The sequence below is a fragment of the Nothobranchius furzeri genome, chromosome 12, assembly GCF_043380555.1.
Source record: "Nothobranchius furzeri strain GRZ-AD chromosome 12, NfurGRZ-RIMD1, whole genome shotgun sequence".
In the NCBI taxonomy this organism is placed as follows: Eukaryota; Metazoa; Chordata; class Actinopteri; order Cyprinodontiformes; family Nothobranchiidae; genus Nothobranchius; species Nothobranchius furzeri.
Window position 1 is genome coordinate 47,423,275 of NC_091752.1, and position 22,744 is coordinate 47,446,018.

At 45.8% G+C, this 22,744-nt stretch overlaps 1 protein-coding gene across 8 annotated transcripts in view; it reads right to left on the reverse strand.

Moving 5' to 3' along the window:
• Positions 1 to 22,744, reverse strand: part of ninl (ninein-like) — a 100,062-nt gene that overhangs the window by 23,680 nt on the left and 53,638 nt on the right. For 7 of the 8 annotated variants that reach the window (XM_054735122.2, XM_054735119.2, XM_054735118.2 and 4 more), the window contains exons 8-14: positions 8,317 to 8,505; positions 3,253 to 3,389; positions 3,031 to 3,171; positions 1,053 to 1,227; positions 679 to 789; positions 370 to 456; positions 142 to 289 (exon numbers count right to left, since the gene is read on the reverse strand). In XM_054735122.2, the coding sequence (XP_054591097.2) occupies positions 142 to 289; positions 370 to 456; positions 679 to 789; positions 1,053 to 1,227; positions 3,031 to 3,171; positions 3,253 to 3,389; positions 8,317 to 8,505 (988 nt within the window). Of the gene's footprint in view, positions 1 to 141; positions 290 to 369; positions 457 to 678; positions 790 to 1,052; positions 1,228 to 3,030; positions 3,172 to 3,252; positions 3,390 to 8,316; positions 8,506 to 8,603; positions 8,662 to 22,744 lie in introns of those variants that run through there. The other variant, XM_054735120.2, reaches the window with a different exon arrangement.

The window sequence follows — 22,744 nt, forward strand, 5'->3', positions numbered from 1 at the left end:
TGGCACGTCCTGGACTGTTGGGTAGTGCTACACCCATTACTCCTGTCCCTTCAGCGGTTTGTTTTCCACCCCCATCAAGTGGGTTCCTCAGCCAGTCGAAGGCAATCCTTCACTTATGATACTGGCTGGTTCTAATCTCACCTGATTCTGACTCGATGTGCTGCAGACTCCAGCTCAGTTCTGAGGCGCTGACATCATTTCCTGCAGACCTTTCAGACCTCCTGCTGCTCCTCTGGATCTTCAGCAGATCCAGCTCAGAGCTCAGCTCATCATTTCTGTCCTGGAGCTCCTGAAGGCATCACATTCAGAGGTGTGACATCACTAGCAAACAGACCAATCACATGCATCTGAGGAGGCGCCCTCTCTCACCCTGCATTGCAGCTCGTACTCTTTGATGATCGTAGAGAACTTCTGCTCGTGGCTCAGGTAGGTGCCGGTCGGGTCCAAACTGCCAAACTGTGACCAACAGAAAGCTGTTAGTGGTTCTGAAGCCGGCCAATCATCATCACCTTCATTAAACATTCAGCACCTACACCTAGAGCAGAAACCCGACACCACCCGGGCCGGGCCGGGCTCAGGTATCGTTAGTAACACAGCAGCAGAACTCACAACTGGACCCAGGTGAACCTGGTCCATAATCACTAAAGAAGGAGCGCTGTCTGACACTGATGGGGTCACCTTGTCCTGCAGCAGCTGCTTCAGGTCTCCCTGCAGACGGATGACTGAACTCTCAGCATCCCTCAGCTTCACATTCACAGCATCCAGCTCCTCCTCCAGACGGACCTTCTCCTGAGAAGACCACATGATCCAGTCATCCTGAGAAACGACCCTCCCCCCAGGCTGCCGTGTGATGTAGATCACCACCACCCATTACTGTGTGATGGGTTGTAAAGCACCTTGGGGGGTTCTAGGTGCTGATGTATGGTTTACTCTCCAGTCGGGGTGTCGGACGGCTGTTCCAGCCTAGTGAGCTAATCCCAAAATCCAGACACCACCGTGGCTAGCCTGAAGCCCCTCCCCGTCACCATGGTAACACATGCTGGAGAACAAACCTGTGTGATGTTGCTCAGCTCCTCCTGTAGCTCCGTGTCCTTCACCCTGAGCAGCTGTAGCTCCTCCATCAATATGTGGCGTTCCAGCTCCACCTGTCGCAGCAGGACCTCACTCTCCTCCACAGACTGACAGCGCAGAGACATCAGACGCTCACGGAAGTCCTGCTCCATGTCCCTGCAGCCAGAACCACCGTGACCCATTTAAATTTAACCCTTGCTGCGCTACCAGAACATACCAAACCTCGCCTTGGTCTCGCCCCGGTTGCCCAGGAGATACGTCATCAGTAACTGCACGAGAGCTGCCCTGTAGCCTGGCCTTGGTCAAACATTTCCCAGAATACAGCGCTGCATGTTCTAAAGGATGGTGGATCAGGAGCCAGTGGGAGGCAAATATCCAGTTTAAATGTACGTGAAGTAAATGTAGCGATGGCACTGATATCCGACATGCCTTTGAGATCCAAAGCAGTTAACTGTGGCGAGCTGCTACCTGCTAGCCACTGAAGCTGTAACTACTAACCAACAGTAGCTACAGCTTCAGTGGCTAGCAGGTAGCAGATTTAGTTTGGTATTTATACAGCACTCATCACAGCCAGAACCACAGGGCGCTAGCCTAGTGAACTAGACCAAATTCTTGCTTTGCAAAGTCTGGTCTTGAAACGCTCCACTGGATCCTCTGCAGCCCCCAACAGCATTCTGGCTGGCCAATCACAGCTCTCTAGAGGGGTTTCAAACACATAAAGAGCTGTGATTGGTCCATAATGGTGGGCCAATTATAGTGCTCTATCTGCTTAGTGAACAAATCACAGAGCTTTATCCGCTTTGTGGGCCAATCAGAGCACTCTATATGCCTGGTGGGTGGGATGATGCAACAGAGTGAAGCAAGATGGTGACAGCTCGCTTGAAGCGTCTTTTACATCAATTTTGGACTATTAGAACTTGGGCGTCATTAGAATCTGGAGCAGATAGATGTATTTAAGTGCTTTTTTTATTATTTTTTTTAGAAAAAATTACGTGTTTTCTCCTTCTTCAACTGCGGACCGCCTCATTTACTGATAGCTGTTGCGGTGAGTATGTCACATTCATTGTCCAGTAGCATGCGGAGATCATTTGAAAGACAACGGTAGATCCCGCCCCACAACCGAGAGCCGTCAATGGAGCATTGCCAGTCTAAATAATACATTTATTTAGTCTGGCTTGCCAGGCTAATAGAGCGCTTCACATGGATCCAAACTAGATAAATCATCTTAAAACAGATAAAGATTAAAATCAGAAAACAGTCATAAAATTATAAAATACCATAAAACTGATGAAAGATGATTACAAATCTGAGTTAAAATAAGAAAACAAAAGAGTTTGGTAAAAGCAGCTTTAAATAAAAGGGTCTTCAGCTGTTTATTAAAAGTGTCTAGACTGTCAATGCTGCGTAAGGATGAAGGAAGATCATTCCAAAGTCTGGAAGGAGTGATCACCTCGACTTTTATATTTGGTCTTTGGAACTCCTAGAAGGTTCTGGTGTGTGGACCTGAGGGCTTGGGTTGGAGCATAAGGCTTTAACAGTTCAGTAATATAGGGAGGAGCTTGACCATGTAGAGCCCTGAAAGTTCTAGTAAGGATTCTAAACTCTAAAGGTAACTTTAAAGTGAAAGGCTCATACTTTTATTCTGAAACTTATACGTATGAAATCTAACGTTGGCTCACACGTCACATGATGCAAGTCTGTTCCATTTAACCATTTTCTTTGACCAAGGAAGGACAGTGTCCTCATAAGAAAGGCACCTGGCCTAGCAAGACATCACCTTGCTAGGCCAGGTACCTTGAATTTAGGAAACACCAACTGAGAACTCAGGCTCCCAGAATTCTTTGTACACATTCCAAACCACAAATGACTCAGCTGCTGCAGCTCTGAAGAAGAAGCACCAAGCTCTAGTGCTCCAGAAAAGATAGTTGGAATAGGAGAGTTGTGATGAAGTGGTCTAACCTGATCCTGCTCTCGTTCATCGTCTCCATGTTGGTGTGGTGGTCGTCCACCTCTCGGATCAGCTGCAGGTTCCTCTGGTCTGCCAGGTCCAGGTCTGTCTTCAGCTTGTCCCGCTCCCGGCAGGCTCGCTCAGACATCTCCCTGCAGACAGACCGGACAAGAACATCACCTCCGTTTCAGTCCAACAGGCAGAACATCACGTCACATCAGGGCAGAACCTACAGCAGGTGCTGGATCTCGTTCTTGTAGGAGATCAGCGCCACCTGGTGGATCCCGTTACCACTGACCAGCAGCTCATTGTCCAGCGCCAACGTGAGATCTGACAGACTGAGACGCTCCTCCAGGGTGAAGTCTAGAGTCTGTAGGACACACACACACACACACACACACACACACACACACACACACACACACACACACACACACACACACACACACACACACACACACACACACACACAGGTTAAGAAACACTGTAAAGCGTCACATTCACACTTTGGACATTAAACTACATTTATGTTGTTTCTGTAACAGTAATTATTGGAAAGACCTAAATGAACACGACAGTTTGTGCCTCTCAGTAATAAAGTAAAGAAATCAGCTGTCAGTCACTGCCCAAGCACCACCTTCTCAGCCTGCCAGGCCACGCCCCTTTTGCTGTTGTTTTCAAACATGAAGAGGGGTGGAGTTATCCCGGGTTCACACTGGAAGCATCAGCGGTGCAAAATGGCTACGGAACGGCTAAAGCCTGATTCTTACTACGTCTTCATAAGCTCCAGGGGGGAGAGACACGCATGTAGACTTCGCTGTCTCCTGGGGAGTGTAGCAAAGCTACCCCTCCAGGACACCAGAGGGCGTAGCGTTGTTCGGTGGTATCCTGCCATGTAGCTAGTACAATATAGTGTGTTTATGTTGTGTTTTTGTATTTAAGAGACTTTTAACACGGATACATTTGTCCCTCATCCTCCTCCACTTCACTCCTCCAGTCACAGGGAAATAAAACATTCATATTTTTATGAGTTTTTCCATGAAGCGTTCTACAAGCTTCTCTGTGTCTGCTGCTAGTCATCCTCGGCTCTCTTTATTTTTTGAGGCGCAATGGCAACTCTATAGACGACAGCAGCATCCTGACCAATCACAAGCTTGTGTTCTCCTTCTCAACGGATGGATATTTAGAAAAGAGAGCTCAACTCCGTCTGTCCAAGCAAGCCCGTCGAAGAGCCGTCAAAAGGACGGATAAAGCCTTGTGCGTGTCCGTCCTGACGCAGATGGATAAATTAGGCTTTACTCGCAAACTTCAAAGCAGTTCTTCTCACACCAGGAGAGTCTTGGCAGCGGCTCGGCGTCCTCGCTGGACTCACCAGATCACACCACCCCTCCAGACTTCAGGTCACAGTTTGTTTATGCAATCGCCATTAAACCAAAAAGAAGAAAATCACAATGATATTGCCGTTTGATGTCATATATGATGTTGCTCCTCTCCACTTCCAGGATTAAAACTATGAAAACACACAGCTGCACTTCTGGAACAATGCCGGGAGTCAATAAACAGTTGGGTCACACGTGAGCTTTATATGTATGAAAATGCATCGCTGCAGTACTTTTATTTAGAAAATCACAGAGGATTTTACACTAAAAAAGTGTGTGATTTCCTGTCTAGCTCGATGTCAACTGCAGAAATTGACGTGTCTCAGAAGTGGCTCGCGGCAAAACTAGAACCCAATCTGTCAGGTATTAGCATGTTAGCCACTGGTTAGGGTTAATTAAGTATTTCCTGTTACATGTATTATGTTAGCAGCGGTAAGCTAGTTTAACATGTTAATGATACGGGTCCATCCCAGAATAAAGCTGATACATAATTATTAATAATGTTGGCATCAGTGGAACCAAACGCTCCTGGCTGCAAATTAAGATTAAACACAACAAGGATGCAAATCCAGTTGGAGCTCCTGTTTTAACTCCACAGTTAATAATTCAGCCATCAGGAACAAAGCTGCAGCTACCGCTGTGGGCCAGCGGTGGCGCTAATTCACCACCTCGTAGCTGCCAGCCACCCACAAGAAAAAGGTGATGTCACTTGTCTCTCGTCCAATCATGTTCACAAAGCTTCAGCTAGCCTAGCTGCTTGCCTGCCACGGAGCAGGTTTGTTCTCCAGCATGTGTTACCATGGTGACTGGGAGGGGCTTCAGGCTAGCCACGGTAGTAGAACTGATTTAGGGAAAGTTAAAACGGGAAACTCACAGGAAAGCCTGGTTTTGGGATTAGCTGGCTACGAGAAATACCCCAACGTCTTTAAATCTGATGTTCTGGTGGTTTGAAACCATTTTGGACTTCCCAGCAGAACCCAAGAAGGTGGTTTGGCTGAGACAGAATAAAACAATCTGGTTGTTCTGAGAGTGACCTGGTGTGATGTTCCTGAACAGCCGGGCAGAACTCCAACAGCCAGATAAACTAATGTTCCTTCCTGCTGCGAGTCAGAACCTCTCATGTTCATAAACGGGTCCGACCAGAAAAACTCTCTAGCTCCATGAATGGTCCACTGGAGCAGGTTCTACTTCAGCCAGAAAGTTTGTCAGAGTCCATCCCCAGAGCTTCCGCTTAGGGCTGGGCAGTAGAATTTAGGGTTAGGGTTTGTGAAGACAAGCCTGCAGATGACAGAGGCCCTAACCTGCAGGTCTTCAGATCAACACATCCCAACTGTTCTCAGGGTCAGGGTTTTACTGTAGTATTTATTCAGTTTCTCAGCAAACCATAACAACTTCAAGTACTTCTTATTTTGTTTGCAGTTTAATTCAAAGATACTTTATTAATCCCAGGGGGAAATTAAGAGTTTCAGTACACACAATTCTGAGATCAGACATACATGGCCACAGACACATGACAAGAATTGGTGACGGTGGTCATTCGCAACCCGAGTCGTACTACCTTAATAGAGATCAGAGGGTTTACATGAGGACTGAGTCAGGTGGAGGAAAAAAGGCACTTCAGAGTTACCCTCCACAGGGAGGGCAGCTTTGCCATGCAAAAAAACACCTCAGACAGAAATGCAACAGACTTCAGACATTACACAACATAAGTGTCCACTAGGTGGGGAGGTAGGACCACACGTCAGTGCATGCAGCCACGATAAGCGGCGCTCGTCACCTCCGTTTGGACAGGGAGGGGAGGTTGTAGGATTTAGAGAGCACAGTGACCCCTGGAACGATTCATCGGCCTTCTCCGGTCGCAGTCCCGCCTAGGCTGGGATAGGGACACAGTTGCCATGACAACAGCATTACCTTTTTCCACATTTCTTCTGAGGGGGGAGTATTTGCTTCAGCCTCACAGGCTCAAGGGCACCAGATTCAGATAAGAAATTGTTTTGGGGCCAGACAGAGATAATTTCTTCTCTGTCTTAGAGTTTCGTTGGTCCTCAATCCCTCTGAGTCCAATAATGGCGTAATTAATCTATCCCAATCCGCGCTGACCCGTCAAATCTATCCTTGATGGCATCAACCTTCTGTGCCAGAGTCTGAATCTCAGCCAAAGTTTCAAGCTTACGACTCATCTTGACAATTATATCAGTCTGTCGGTTTACAGCGCGGTGTAATCCATCTCTGAGCTCCGGGAGCGAGCCAATATTCCTCGACAGCGCGTTAATTTTCCAGTAAGCCAGGTAACCTCCCAGGCCAAAGAGCAGGAAACCTGACACCAACACCATGAATATCCCGACATCTTCAGAATCCTCTACAGACAGCTGAGACAGGCAGACCAAGTTCCACTGTTTCCAGGAGTCCAAGATATGCCCAACTGGCTCTGTCCCAGAGGGGCGCCCGGGAGCCCCCTCTCCCGTTTTCATCGTTGAAAAAATTTTGTCAATCTCGTGAGTGACCAACTGACCAGGTCCATTTTAGTAATTTCCAGTTTCCAGTTTTCCAGAAAAAATGCAGAAGAGTCGTACACCCAGAGACAGACAAAGAGCCTTGGGATAAGATAGGGAGGAGAGGAGGAAAAAAAGCGTCTGTACTTTCCAAGAGCCGGAAGAAGAAAGTAGAAAAAAAAACTATTGAGATAGCAGTTCAACGAACCCATCGGAAGGTTGCGGGTTCAATCCCAGCTTAGACAAGAGAATGCTGCTGTTGTGTCCTTGGGCAACACACTTAACCCACTTTACCTGCTGGTGGTGGTCGGAGGGACCAGTGGTGCCTGTGCTCAGCAGCCTCACCTCAGTCAGCGAGCCCCAGGACAGCCATGGCTACATCGTAGCTCGTCACCACCAGGGTGTGAATGGGTGAATGATTGTGTTGTAAAGGACCTTGGGGGGCTGTAAAACCCTAAGAAGGTGCTACACAAATACAGGTCATTTGCAATCAACACATATGGGTAAATAATACTATCAATAAAATTTGCTGTGGAGCAACTATGCTGCCAAAGCCCCATCTAGTGGACAACTGCCGCTATCGCATGTACGGGCAGTTTTCATTAATATACCAATACCACATCACCCAGCCCTTCTTCAGCTGGATCTCCTCCGGTCACACAGAGAACTCCTTCAACACAGGCGGCACAGCTAGGGGTTGCTAAGGCAACAGCAAGATTAGGCCAACCAACAGCTTAGACTCTGGCGATCCTGGGTGCTCCTCCGTCCGGACTTGGCAGGTCCGGAGTGCATGGAGCGCTCCTGAACCAGCAAGACAAAAAAATGTGAGGACTGCTGACAGAGAGATGAGCTCCATTAGAAAAATGCTGTCAGAGAAAAGACTTGTGGGTCAAAGCCAGACTCACAGTCGAGTCACGGCGAGTCTGCAGAAAGTCTGAACATTGGTCAAAAGCAGGTCTTCCAGTAATTAGACAGGTTCATGCTAAAACCCACAGAGGAGGAGCTGGGTTGTGTTCTAAGATTAGATCTGACGTTTTCAGAGACTTCAGTCAGAGGTTTTGGTTAGGTGTGGGCTAGGGTTAGGGTTCGTTGTCCTTTTAGGATACATACCATTTTGTTTCTAAATTAAAGGTGTGGATCATTTGTTTATTCCATGTATTTGTGGTGGTCTCTCGTAGGAATGCCTTGTAAGTGGTAGTCGGGGGGGACATCTAAAATCCTTTTAGCTAGGGTTACTCAGAACCTGAGGTACGCTGTGGTAATGGGAGAGAAACCGGCCTGAATTCAGACATCACACCTTCTTTCTACTAATGCTTTACTTCACTTTGCTGCATTAGAATTTCATGTTGTCCCACATTAGGTTAGACTACCCCCCCAACCATTCAGTCTCAGACATGCAGGACCAGAACTTGTGGTCCAAACTCACCTGCAAGATCTCTCGGCTGTTATGGATGCCCTCCTCGGTCCACAGCGCCACAACCTGCTCTGGGCTGGTGCACCCTGACCCGTCGTCCAGCCGGCTGAGAACTCTCTGACCCACGGTGGCCATCAGCAGGGAGGGGGAAGCAGAGCGGGCCAATGGCTCCTCCAGAACCTCCTGGGCCTGCATGGAGGACTAGAAACAGGAGTCAGAGTGGTTTGTTGAAGTAAAACCTCAGGAATGAGCAGAATTTACAGAATTGTGATGTTTAATCTGGATTATCCCACACTGACTCAGAGCCACAAACACCAGAGCCAACCAGCAGAGGACCTTCTGACTCCAGCAGCAGCAGCTGCTTCACATTTATAATCACTGGCTTTCCTCCTGGGGAGAGCCTTCATATTGTACTTTCACAAATGAAAACTGTTTTGGTTTTAGCAGCTTTTAGTTCACAGTTAATAACGTCTGTTGGTAAATATTGTTAACTGTTGACGGTGCTGATGTGTGCTGATATTTGGACAGAACATGCAAGTAATTTTATCACTTGTTTTAATATCATTCAGAACCATTTTACAGACCGCAGAATCAACAATAAAATGTTGAGATTAAAAGTGAAAAGGAGGTTTTGTCCCCTTCCAGTCAGGCAAAAAACAAACATTTGGAATGTTTATGGAAAATTTGATCTTCAATATCAGAACCAAATCTTATCGTTTCTTCTTTTACCCAAAATGAAAGAAGTTCATATTAACTGCTCCTGGATCTCTGGGACTTGGAGCTCCCTCCATCTCCTACACATCTTTGGGGGGGGGGGGGGGGGGGGGGGCAGATCTGTGGCCCCTCACACTCTCTATTGGACGCTCCTATAGAGAAACCTTACATATACAAGCGCATGTACACACACAGGTACTCTCATAAGTATGGACTTGGGCACGTTCAACACATGTCTTAAGGCCGTGGTTGACAGTAAATGCACTGTGATTTATTATCGTGTGATTGTTCAGTAAATCAATGTTGATTTTATATTTCCTCATCAAGTTGATGCAGTGATAGCTTGCTCCTGGTGTATTGTTGTGTTGTTTTTCTCTTTCTGCAGGTCTAGAAGCAGACTCTTGTTCATTTTTTTTATTTAACCAGGATAGAGACCCATTGAGGTTAAGAACCTCTTTTACAAGGGTGTCCTGGCCAAGAGGCAGCAAAAAATAAAAACTGTTAAAACTTAAGGACAATGATAAAAACACTCAATCATTAAAAGCAGTTACAAGTTACTAATGCAGTCTCTGAAGCTTTCAGTTTGGTTTTAAAGGCATGTAGTGAAACCTGCTCAGTCATTTTCCAGGTTTTCTGCAGCTGGTTCCAAGCAGAAGGAGCAGAGCAGGCGAAGGCTTTCTTTCCTAACTGTGTGCGAGCAAAAGGAACAGAAAGTAGCAACTGATCGTTAGACCTTAAAGAATAGGAATCAACATTTTTTCGTGTGATTAATGTGCAAATATAAGGAGGTAACAATCCAAACACTGCCTTGTAAATAAAAACATACCAATGATTGATGAACAAGAGTCTCCCCCGTTTCTTCCTTTCTCTTTCACCTCTGTCTCCGTATCTGGTCGGAATTATAACGGGCTCGACACACGGGAGGCGACATCGCCTCTCCTCCATTCATTTTCAATGAGACATGCGCAACAAAACAATAATCGCGGGTCTCCCTCCTACCAAGCGAAACGCGAAAAACGTGCGTGTCAAATTTTGCGCTCGTGCACGTGTCGTGCACAGGCGACCCAGCGACGCGATCCCAGAATTTGAAATACCGTAAATCCTCTAATACAGGCCTGTATTCAATTAACGGCCGGGTCTCCAATTTTTGCCGGTGTCGGAGTCGGCGGAGGTGAATAATGGCCGGTCTCTTATTGTGGCCGGGTGGAATGTGGTAACAAGCAAGTACGGGGGCGGTTGTGTCATCGTCTCACTTTTGATTTGCCAGTGATAGACCGCAAGGGTAACTTTAACCGTGCGGAGACGAAGAGGAGGTGAAAATTTGATATCAAGTTCAAAGAGAACGTGCGCTGCAGAACACTGGGGAGCAATAGGGGTTGTATGAACTAGTCGACTTCACTATAGTGACTTTTTATGCCTGTCATCGACTAGTCGCTGTCACGTGATAATGACCGGCAAGATGCAGCCCTCGGAAAAGACAGCAGCCTGCTGTCAGCAGGTGACAAGCTCCTGCGCTCGGGGGCGCAATGCGCTGTGCCAGAGCGTCGGTACTGACACCCGATCGTTCATGTCGGTTCATTTCCTTTAATGTTTTCTGTCTTTTATTTGCGCCTGATGTGTTTCGCTGCTGTGGAGCGGGGCGCATCACCTTGTCATCCGGTGACGCACCGATCACTGATGCGGCCACCAAGCAGCGAGCACTCCGCTGTTTTTGCAGTTGGTAGATCTTTTAGAACTGCAGTTCAAAGGTAACTCATAAGGTGAATATATATGAACCCAGGTAGCAGTTTCTCTTTAGGATTGAGAGGAGATGAAGGAAGATAATAAACAGACAGGACAGAAAAATAGTCAAATAAAAACAAGTTAGTTTTTGTACCTGCTGGTTGCAACAAACAGACACCATTGAAGGTAATCAGAAGTGAGGAACAGAAAATGAAATAATTATTTTAATGTTTAGAGGAGGGGCGGTGTTAGGCCCGGCTACATGGGCTGAAGCCCCGGATGGTTCATGGAAAGCCCCGGATCTAAATTGCGGAAGTAACATGCAGTACCAAAGTCCAACAGAGAGGGAGCAGCTGGCAGTAGTTTGTATACAGCCTGCCTGAGCCTCCACCACTGAAGAAGCCCTTCAGCAGCCGGCTTCTTCTGCAGTCTCTGCCTGAAACGCATGTGAAGATGGACATAAGGACGTTTTTTAGACCAAAAGTACAACAGAACCCCAGCTTTGATGAGACTGGTGTTGACTCAGGTTTGTGAGTCTTATTTGAAAATATTTGTTGTGCTGCTGGTTTGCCTAAAGTTAGCTAACTATCAGGTTAAGTTGTTGGGGAAAGAAAGGGAATATTTACTATCATCTCACACTAAACACTAACAGGAACAATACTCTGCCCTGAAAATGCTTAATATGTAGCTTCAGATTACAAATTATGTGGTACAAGACATATATGAAGTTGATAAGTGCGTGTCACGCGTGTGTGTGCGCGCGTGCGCGTGTGTTAAGCCCTGGATGTTCTTCAGTCCTTAATCCGCCCCTGGTTTAGAGCAGCAGGAACTCCGAGAGGCTGCAGGCGCATCAGTGAGTTTGCGGCCGCTGCGCAGGGGGAGGGGAGAGATGGTTGAAGCAGAAACTACGGTTGTTAAAAGAAATGTGTTTAACTTTGAAAATGTGGGCGCAATTTTAATTGTCAAAAACTCCAGCGAACCATTAGTTCATTTTGCTCAAATAGAAATAGAGGCCTGCCTCTTATTCTGGCCCTCCTTCCAATAAAGGCCTAGAGCTTGATGGGCTTGAGTCAAATACAGGCCCGGGCCTGTATTAGAGGATTTACGGTATTTTCAACTTTTCATCGCTGTCGCTCAGACGAGGACCAATCAACGGAGGTTTCATTCACTGACCAATGAGCGGACAGGATGCTCCGTACATCTCCGAGCAAACATGGAGGAGAAGTTGATTATTATTATGTTTTAAATAGTAAAATCAGAAGTAAGATTTCACATAACTCTAGCAGCACCTTGTGAAACATCATATCTACCGCTTTATTAACTGAACCGCTTAAATAACCTTAATTCCCTCCAACCTGACACAGCCAAACAAATCAACGGATCGGATCTTTTTCTTACCTTTTCAACCATGTTTAATGACAAGTTTCATTCTGTAGAAAGTGTAAATGCAATTTTTGCATATGTATAATATTCTGAACAGTTTACAGATGTTTTAAAAGGAGACATGTATGCCGCGTTAAATAATGGGCAGCTGCTCAGGCCTGGTAGGCCCCACCCACAACGCCACAGCCGCTGTGGCTCCCAGTGTTTTCTTTACTGTTGGAAACGGGTAATAATGCCTCTTTGATGGGAAAAGGTTGCCGACCCCTGCACTAGGATGAGGCACTTTGGAGTCCTCCGATGCAGAAAAGCACACTTTTTCAAACTTTTATTTACTAACCTCCTCCTTTCCGCCTTGCTTCTATCTGTGGTCCTCCTTGGTAGTGTACTGGCTACCATCTCTTATGATTTCCAGACTCTTTTGTCCTTCCGTTCATCTGCGATCACCCAAGATGCACCGAGGATTTACCTCCCTGTTTGTTTATGTGAGCAGCGCGCTGGCCCAGAGCCAAACACTGATTCCTACCCAAACACCTCCAGCGATGTTTATCCGGTCGCGAGAAAACATAGGAGGAAAAGGGGTTACACGAGCAGGAACCCAGGAGAGAATAAGACTTCTCTTAAAGCATGGTTTATCTAGTAAACATCAGTGTGATCTTTTAGCTTATTTTCCTTTGTTTGGCGACCAGAGCACCACTTCCACATTCCCCCCAGGCTGTGATGTGACACAGTTTCTCCATTCAAGTGTTCTAAGGTCTGTTTATCCTCAATCCTGTTCCCTCCATGAGTGGTTTTTATGAACACCATGGATCTAATCCTGCGAACTTACGTTCACTAACTCCAGCTGGTTCTGTAGTTTCTGATTCCTCCACCTCACTCAGCATGGCCTTATTGAACACCCGCTCTGTTAAGAATAAGACCTTCCTGCTCAATATCTAATTCTCTCTAAAAACCTGGATTTTCTGTTTCTGACTGAAGTTTGGCAGCAAACATCTGATTATTCTGGTCTGATTGAACTCTGCCCGAGTGGTTATTCTTTTCTTAGCCAGCCCCGGGGTTCTGGTTGTGGTGGAGGCCTAGCTGTTGTTTTCAGAGACCATCTTCCTTGTAGTTCCACAACCTCTGGTAACTTTGCTTCCTTTGTATTGCAGCTGATTAAAGTCGGGCGTAAGGACCCATTTCACTGTGCTGTGGTTCATCGTCCACCTGGTCCAAACGGTTCTTTCCTTCAGGAGTTTAGTGACTTTCTATGCTCCACTGTGAAGCTGTCCAGACTGGTGATTGTTGGTGACTTTATTATCCACGTTGATGATCCATCTGATCACTTTGCCATGAATTTCTCCAGCCTAATGGACTCCTTCAGCTTTACCCAGCATGTTTCTGGCCCCACACACACCAGGGGGCACACTCTAGACCTTGTTTTTACCCGGAGTCTAAATGTTGACAGTGTTTGTCCTGAGGACATTTATATTTCAGATCACCATTGCATTTTCTTTAACTTGTCAGTTTCTACGTCACCACCTCCTGCTCGACATCTGGTTAGTTCTCGTTTTCTTAATGAGAGCACAGATAGCAATTTTTCTGCTGCTTTTGATCCACCCTGTTCTGATAACGACCCAGATTCCTTAACTTCTCAGTTTAACGAGCACTGCCTCTCTATCCTGGACAACATCTGTCCTGTAAGAACCAGATCAGTTCCTGCAGTGAACCCTATCCCTGGTTTAATGACAACATCCACAGCCTGAAGCACCAATGTAGGACAAATGAGCACTTGTGGAAGAAAACCCGTCTCCACGTCTATCTGCTGCATCTAAAGGATCTTCTGACATCCGTTAACTCTGCAGTCAGAGACACGAGGGTTGTCTATTTTTCCAACCTGGTCTGGTGTCCCAGAGCAAAGGGAACCCCAAGCTGCTGTCTAACACCATCAGCAGCATTGTTTCTCCTGCCTCTCCTACAGCCTCCATCCACTCTGTTTCAGGGACCAAGAGGAGCCATCCTCAGGACTCACCGGAGGCCTCATCTCCCAGTAAGGACATATTAGAATTATAAAATTCTATAGATAAACGGCTTCTGGGATTTGAGGGGCGACTCCACCTGCTTGAGGTTCTACATCAGGAGTTCCAGAACCTCCGACAGTCTCTGGAATTCAGCCAGGAGCAGGTGCAGCGGCTCGCTGCTGAGAACGCGTCTGCGGGACTCTTGTTTCTTCCCTGGAAGAGGGAGTGAAGTGGATCACCCAGGACAACAAGATTCTCAAGGAGATGGTTTTGGACCTTCAAGCCCGTAGCATGAGGGATAATTTGGTGTTCGCAGGCATGCTGGAGCAGACGGGAGGGGCAGAGAACTGCGAGCAAACAATCAAGAACTTTCTCCAGACCCAAATGAAGACACCCGAAGAAACGGTACAAAAGATCACCTATCACCGGGTGCAAGCAGATGTAATATTATTTCAAGAGACTCATAGATCTGCCACATCCGCAGATGAACTTAAAACACCTGAGTTTCCCAGCATGTTCTCTGCCTGCTATAACTCTAGGCAAAGAGGTGTAGCTATTTTAATACACAAAAACATCAATTTCACAGTACTGGACACAGTTTCAGATCCAGAGGGTGGATTTGTAATGTTAAAAATATCTATACTGAACCAAAGCTTATGTATCGTCAGTATATACTGTCCAAATATTGATGACCCTTCATTCTTTCATATTTTTTTCTCTGTACTCTCCGAACACTTGGACTATCCACTTATACTTGGAGGCGATTTTAACTTTTGGATGGACACTTTAACAGACAGGCTCAGTACAGCTGGGACTCAGCGCAATTGGCAATCCACTAACATAGTTAAACGGTACATAAGTGATTATGGGCTTTGTGATACACGGCGATCTCTTCATCCTAACTGTAGAGAGTATACTTTTTTCTCACATGTCCACCACTCTCATTCACGTTTGGATTATTTTCTAGTCAGCAGCTCATTGTTGGCTGACATTTCAGACACTGATACTGTACACCCTATGGTTGTCAGCGACCATGCTCCGGTTTCTTTAACTTTGGTAAATAAGAAGATAATCCCACCAAGAAAAAACTGGAGGTTTAATACATTACTGCTTAAAGACGAAGGTTTTACAGATTTTTTTTTAAAGGAGTGGGTTTCATATTTAGAACAAAATGACCTGCCTGGAACATCAGCATCTGTTCTCTGGGAGGCAGGAAAAACAGTGATGAGAGGTACCATACCATACCATACCATAGTTTATTTATATAGCATGTTTAAAACGCAGCACGGGAGCTGCCCAAAGTGCTGCACAGGCTAAAACAAAACGCGACCATTCTATGGAACTAAAACAGAAGATAAAAATACCAGTCAAAAGCAGATAAAACATGATGAATACTAAGAACACATTAAAACAATGACACAATAAACGCTAAAACGAGTCACTGTCTAAAAGCCAAATCATAAAAGTGGGTCTTTAAACGAGATTTAAAAACCGCCAGTGATGGAGCCTGCCGAACTCCAATGGGCAACGAGTTTCACAGCTTTGGAGAAGCATGCACATATGCTCGTTCACCCCACGATTTGTATCACATTCGGGGCGTACACAGCAGCAAAAGGTCAGCTGGCCTCAACGTGCACGTGGGTACATATGGAGTGAGCAGGTCAGAGAGATAGGTAGGTGCCAGGTCGTTGAGTGATTTAAATACAAAAGTCAATAACTTAAACTGTACTCTGAAAATGACAGGGAGCCAGTGAATACATGCAAGGACAGGGGTAATATGGCTATGTCGGTGTGTATTCGTAGCAGCAGCCATCTGGATGACCTGCAGCCTATTCAGGGCAGAGACCGGAACACCGACAAGGAGGGCGTTTGCATAGTCCAGGCGAGAGGTAATGAAGGCATTGATAACTGACTCCAAATGCCTCCATTTCAGGATTTGTCTGAGGCGGGTCAGGCGGCGAAGCTGATAAAAACAGGACCTCACTACAGAGTTTATCTGTGGGGCCATTGTGAGTTCAGCATCCAGCTTTACCCTGAGACTTGTCAGACACTGTTTGGGGTTGAGGGTTAAAAGGTCACAAACAGGGTGAGAGCCATAGTGGTTGCGGGGGTCAAAAACAATATACTCAGACTTCTTTTCATTTAACTTTAAAAAGTTGGATGCCAGCCAGCCCTTCACGTCATCTAAACATGCAGCCAATCGTGAGCCTGCATTCCTCTCATCCATTTTTACATATAGTTGACAGTCATCAGCGTAAATGTGATAGCTCAGGCCAAGGTGATTCAGGATATTGCCCAGAGGCAGACGGTAGATAGAAAACAGCAATGGCCCAAGAACGGAACCTTGTGGCACCCCCCCCCCCCCCCCCCCCCCAAGGCAGTGGAAGACAGGAGGATGCACAGTCACCAATCTGTACAGAGATGGATTGGTTTGATAGGTAGGAGCGGAACCATTTATGTGCCACCCCCGTCCCCCCACCCAAGACCCAAGCCGATCCAGTAAAATATGGTGATCAACTGTATCAAAAGCCGCTGAAAGGTCCAGCTGGAGAAGCAGTACCCTAGACCCGGAGTCAGATGCCACCAGAATGTCATATAGCACCCTAATCAAAGCACACTCACCACTATGGTGTGGTCTGAAGGCGGGCTGAAACAATTCCAACAATGAGTTGCTGTTCATATGAGAAGAGATCTGACCATGAACAATTTTCTCAAGGACCTTCAAGAGAAACGGGACTTTCGATATAGGGCGGAAGTTCTCATAAGTGGAGAGATCCAGACCAGGTTTTTTCAATATCGGCTGAACAACCACATCTTTAAAAACCTTAGGGAACACTCCAGTGCTGAGGCTAATGTCAAAAATGTTCATAAGTGTCGGGCTCAGTGCAGACACTGAGTCATGCACCAATTTAGCCGGGAGACAGTCTACCAAAGAGCCAGCTGTCTTCATGGAGCTAATCAGTTTCATCAAGTCAGCAAGCTGAACTGGAGCAAAGTCCAAGAAGGCAGGTGGGTCAGGCGGTTCCACAATGATAGTGTGTATTTGAGGCTGGAGGCTAAGCTTAATACCAAGGATCTTGTTTAGGAAAAAGCTCTGTAGCTCTGTGCACAAAGCAACAGTGGGATTTAGACCATCAGACTCATTTAACAGCAGCAAGGAGTTGATTGTGCTGTACAGCCTAGACTGGTCTCCTTGATGCTGTGAAATGATAGCAGAAAAATAGTTATTACGAGCAGATCTAACTGCTCTCTGGTAGCGTGAAAGTGCATCAACCAGGAGCAGCCGAGAGCATGACAGTCTGTCTCTCTTCCACCTCCGTTCCAGTACCCTACACTGTTGCCTGAGGCTACAGGTGTAATCATTCAGCCAAGGGTCGGATGTTGTCTGTTTCCGCCTCGGTCTCAGAGGGGCAACAGCATCCAGAGCAGCAGAGCAGGTCACACTGAACCGATGCAGAAGGCCATCTACATCCATGCTGGAAACTGACAAGGGCGGAGCGAGGGCATCAGTGTCCAAAACCGACAGAAAGTTGGAAGTCGTACTTGGAGATAAGCGCCTGGAGTAACGAGCAGACCGTCGCCAGGCTGGAGGAAGTAGACGTAAGATGCTGAACGTGATCACAGCATGGTCGGAAAACGCCACAGGATCCACAGAAAAATCATGCACATCCAGTCCACAAGATAAAACCAAATCCAGGGTGTGAGAGTCAGCATGTGTGGGAACATTTACCAATTGCTGTAGTCCAAATGAGTCTAAAACATTGATTATTGGTAAAATAATCTCTTTCTCATCACATAAAAAAAACAGAAAACAAACGTATTCGGGAGTTAAAAGGAATCATTAAATCTTTAGAGGCATCCACAGAAGCAGAGTTACTGAGCAAATTATGTAAAGCTAAATTAGAATTTCATGGAATTATTGACAAAAAGACACAATTTTTAGCACAAAAACAACAAATAGAAAACTTTGAACATAAATCAGGTAAATTTTTAGCTAACCAGTTAAAAATAAATAAAGAGAAAACTACCATATCTGCTGAGACTCAACCGGGAATATAGTTTATGCTCCTGAAATAATAAAACACTTTCAGAGACTTTTACCAAACTTTGTACTCACCACAGATAAACCCATCAGATAACAAGATCAATGAGTTCCTTGACAGTATAACACTTCCTAAATTATAGGATAGCCAAGCTGCAGTCCTGGACTCACCACTAAAATCATCTAAGCTCCAGGAAGCACTTAAATCCATGTCTAATAGGAAGGCTCCAGGTCCAGATGGGTTTCCGGCAGAGTTCTACAAAGAATTCTGGATCATTCTGGGTCCATCATTGCCCCGGCGGGGGTGGTTGCCCCGGGTCCCGGGTCGCTGGGTTCCGGGCTCGGCCGACTGGGGTGTGGGAGGCTGCGGATGGGCCTGTGGGCTTGCTGCTGATATCTGCCTGCTGCTGGTTGTGCCTTCTGGGGTAATCCTCTGTGCCTCTCGAGGGGGGCAGGGGCTTTTCTGGTCACAGTCTCCCTGGGGTCCCTGTGCTCTGGGGCAGCTCCTGGATCACTGGGACTTAGAGCTCCCTCCATCTCCAACACATCTTTGGGGGGCAGATCTGTGGCCCCTCACACTCTCTATTGGACACTCCTATAGAGAAACCTTACATATACAAGCACGTGTACACACACAGGTGCTCACATGGTGCTCTCATAAGTATGGACTTGGGTACATTCAACACATGTCTTAAGGCTGTGGTTGGCACTAAATGCACTGTGATTTATTTTCGTGTGACTGTTCAGTAAAACAATGTTGATTTTAAATGTCTTCATCAAGTTGATGCAGTGATAGCTTGCTCCTGATGTATTGCTGTGTGTCCCTTTTCTGCAGGTTTAGAAGCAGACTCTTGTTCATCATTGATTGTTTATTTTTGTGGACCCCCCCCCCCCCCCCCCACACACACACACACCTTTTGTCTCTTCCTTTCTCTTTCCCCTCTGTCTCCGTGTCCGGTCGCAGTTGCAAAGCATCCAAAAAACAATAACAATAAAGTTTGAAGTATCATGTGTGACATTAAAAGCAGAAGCTTTGATGCTCCACCTGAGAGTAAATCTGTAAGGCTTGTCACCAGCATTCAGACATTAATCCTGTTTGCTTCACAGCCAGACAGGACATGGAGAAAACAAAATAAAAAGAAATGATGACGGGTAGACAGATGACCCTGCTGCTTCACCGGCTGTATTAGTCAGTTCAGTCCAGTGCCACTCCGGCTTACACTAGCGAGCAGTATTTGCAGGACCCGAAGAACCATCTGCCTGCAGCTTTTTCTTTTGCTCAGACAAATCTGGAGAAATCAGCTGAGGGCAAGAAGGCTTATTATGATCAAAAGGCCTCACATTCTAAACTCAATGTAGGTGATAAGGCTTGGTTCCACAACTTTGCTCCTAAGTCCGGTCAGACAAAGGTCACCTCTGGTAAACTTTGCCCAAGTGGTCAGGTCCATACCTGATCAATGAAAAACTCTCTGGTCACGTATCAGATCAAGATCACCAAAAGTAACAAAGATCCCATCTATAAGGGGGTCCACAGGTGTCATGGTCTGCGTTCTGCATCACCCTCATGTGTCTCCTTGTGTTCTCCATCCCTCTCTAGGTTCCCCTTATGTGTCTCCTTGTCTGCATCCCCCCTCACGTGCCTCCCTGTGGTTCCCCAGCCACCCTCCAGGATCCCCTCATGTTTCCCTGTTCTTATCATTAGTTTTCTGTTATTGTACATTGTCTAGTTCGTTCCTACCCTGTCTTCCAGTGTTTTTGGTTCTATTACCCCTAGGTCATTAGTTTTCTTATCTTTATTTCTGCAGTGTCTTATTTCAACAGTGTTAAGTTATTTAGTTCAGTAGCTTGGTTTAACTGGTTTTAGTTGGGGCTTTCCTCACCTGCCCTGTTCTGCTGCTCCTCTTGGTTATTAATATAAATGGCCTGTATTTGATATAGCGCCTTCTAGAGTCCTGAAACCCTCCTAGGTGCTTTACAACAATATCAGTCATTCACCCATTCACACACACATTCATACATACTACGATGTAGCCACAGCTGCCCTGGGGCGCGCTGACAGAGGAGAGGCTGCCGAGCACAGGCGCCACCGGTCCCTCCGACCACCACCAGCAGGCAAGGTGGGTTAAGTGTCTTGCCCAAGGACACAAAGACAGCGACAGACTGAGCGGGGCTCGAACCTGCAACCTTCCGATTACGCGGCGAGCACTTAACTCCTGTGCCACCGTCGCCCACTAATATCACCTGTGCCCAATCCTCCTAATCACCCAGCTCCTGAGTATAGAGCTCCGGGAGTTGACGTCACTTCTCCCGGCATGCAACAGTTCAAATCGAAACAGCGCCATATTGGCAGGCAGAAGCCCGCAGCTGGACTATTTGTTATTGTCAGAAAACTCAATCAAACGGGAAATATGGTAGATTCCTGTTGTGCCCCAGGATGCAGAACAGACGCGGACGACATAAGGAATGAGCCATCTACAGGATTCCCCAAAATCTGTAGCGCCGCAAATGTTGGATCATTGTAATAAAACGCGCTAGTGACCGGGCTAAAATGAAACTGTGGGATCCCGAGAGTAAAGGTTTTCACTTATGCAGCGACCACTTCATATCAGGTACTTAAACCAATGTTTCCTCAACTGTGTATGGTGTTTATTTTAAATGCTTTTATTACGATTCTTAGTGGGCTTCCTAAACTTATTTTGGCGTGGCTTTTTCTGTCTTATTACTCATAGCAGCAAGTAAACATCACGTGAAACATTGCCTCGTGAGTTCTGCGTGTTGCCGTTTACGTGTTTTATGATCCCAGCAATTAACCGGCTAAGCTGTATTTAATTTTGAAGCAATGGTTGATCAATTGTCAGATAAAAAGCACTTTGGATTGCTATTATCTGTCTCACCGAGACAGATCTCAGACAGATCCTGAGACGCTCCTGCCTGACATTTTTATTTTATTCACGGAAAAAAATCAAACTAGTGATTTCTCTTGGCGTTCAGTTTAAACATTCAAACAGCACAGCACTCTATTTAAACTACTTACATGTAAATCTGTTATTTGACCATCTATCCATTTTCATCCGCTTATCCGGAGTCAGGTTGCGGGGGCAGTAGCGTTGAGAGGCCCAGACTTCCCTCTCCCCAGCCACTTGGGCCAGCTGCTCCGGGGGAATCCCAAGGGGTTCACCGGCCAGGTCCGGTAAGGAGTCCTCTCCGACAGCTTCTGGCATTTTTAAAAAGTATCTCAGGGGCACGGTAAGTGTCGGAGATGTTTAGTCTATTTAATTTCTGACTATATAAAATGATTTCTTCGGTTTTAAAGTGTGAAGTAAACTCCGACGAAGTAAAATCCAAGCCGATCCCGTTCAATTTGTTTACATTTGTTGCCTGCCAACATGGCGTCTACTCTCTGAGAGTTACGTGACGTCTGGAGCTCTATAAAACCCTGTCCTGTCTTTTTGTGTTTGTCATTCCATTGTTTGTGTCAGCGCTGTTCTCATTCCCTCTCTTGGTCTCTAGGTACTATTTGGAAATCTTTAGGTCTCTTGGTTTTTGGATACCTCCAGGTCTACTCTTTAAAGGAACACTTGGTCTCTAGGATTTTACGCATTAGGATTTTGGATTTATGTTTTTGGCTTCCTGCCCTTTTTGGAGTTTTACTTTGGACGTTTATCCCAAATAAAGGACTTTACTTTTTTCTACAACTCCTGCCTCGTGTCATCCTGGTTACTGCATCTTGGGTCCTAACCTCCTCCTGGCTCACATTGTGACAACAGGAACCAAATCAAACCTCACAAGTGTTCCACAAACTTTGATTATAACACCACCCATAAATCTGACAACCCACCTCGAATCGCACCAACGGGGGGGGGGGGGGGGGGGGGGGGGGAACTTTCTGTCCGCTCTCCCTCGGTTCTCTGTTTCAAGGTACACAAGTCCTGTTGAGTGTGTGTGTGTGTGTGTGTGTATACGTGGCTATAATTCATGTCTAAACATAACATACAGACTTGGTTGACTTTGCTGTAGTCATACTGTGAGTTTCCATAGCTCTATGACTAAGTTCACAACAGTTAAAAGTAAGTAAATCCACTAACTGTTATGTGAATCCAAATTCCATTTTCATTTATTTTGCATTTCCTAGAGATTTTAGAGTTTTTACAATTTTTACAGATTTTATGACTGATTTAAGTTCATTTTATACTTCAATTTTACAATACTAATCTCTAATTCCTTCTGTGGTACATTCACTTATAGGTTTGATTACTAACAACACTAATTAACTTCTTGTGTTTCTTCTTCATTTTCATATTATACTTCTAAAGATACATTCCAATATATACATATTTGCATTATTTTGATTACCACTGCTTACTTTATTACATAAATATTATGATTTCCTTCAATTTTAATTTTTGCCAGTTATGAGCTACTGATTATTTTGCTCTTCCATTTTTGAGAACATTTTTTCCTCCAAAGCTTTGATTTTCCCTTACATATAATATAGGGTTTTGTTTATTTTGTTCTTTTTCAACACTTTTCCAGTACACGTAGTTTACTGCATCCAATCCTTTAAGCTGACCTCTTTTCACAT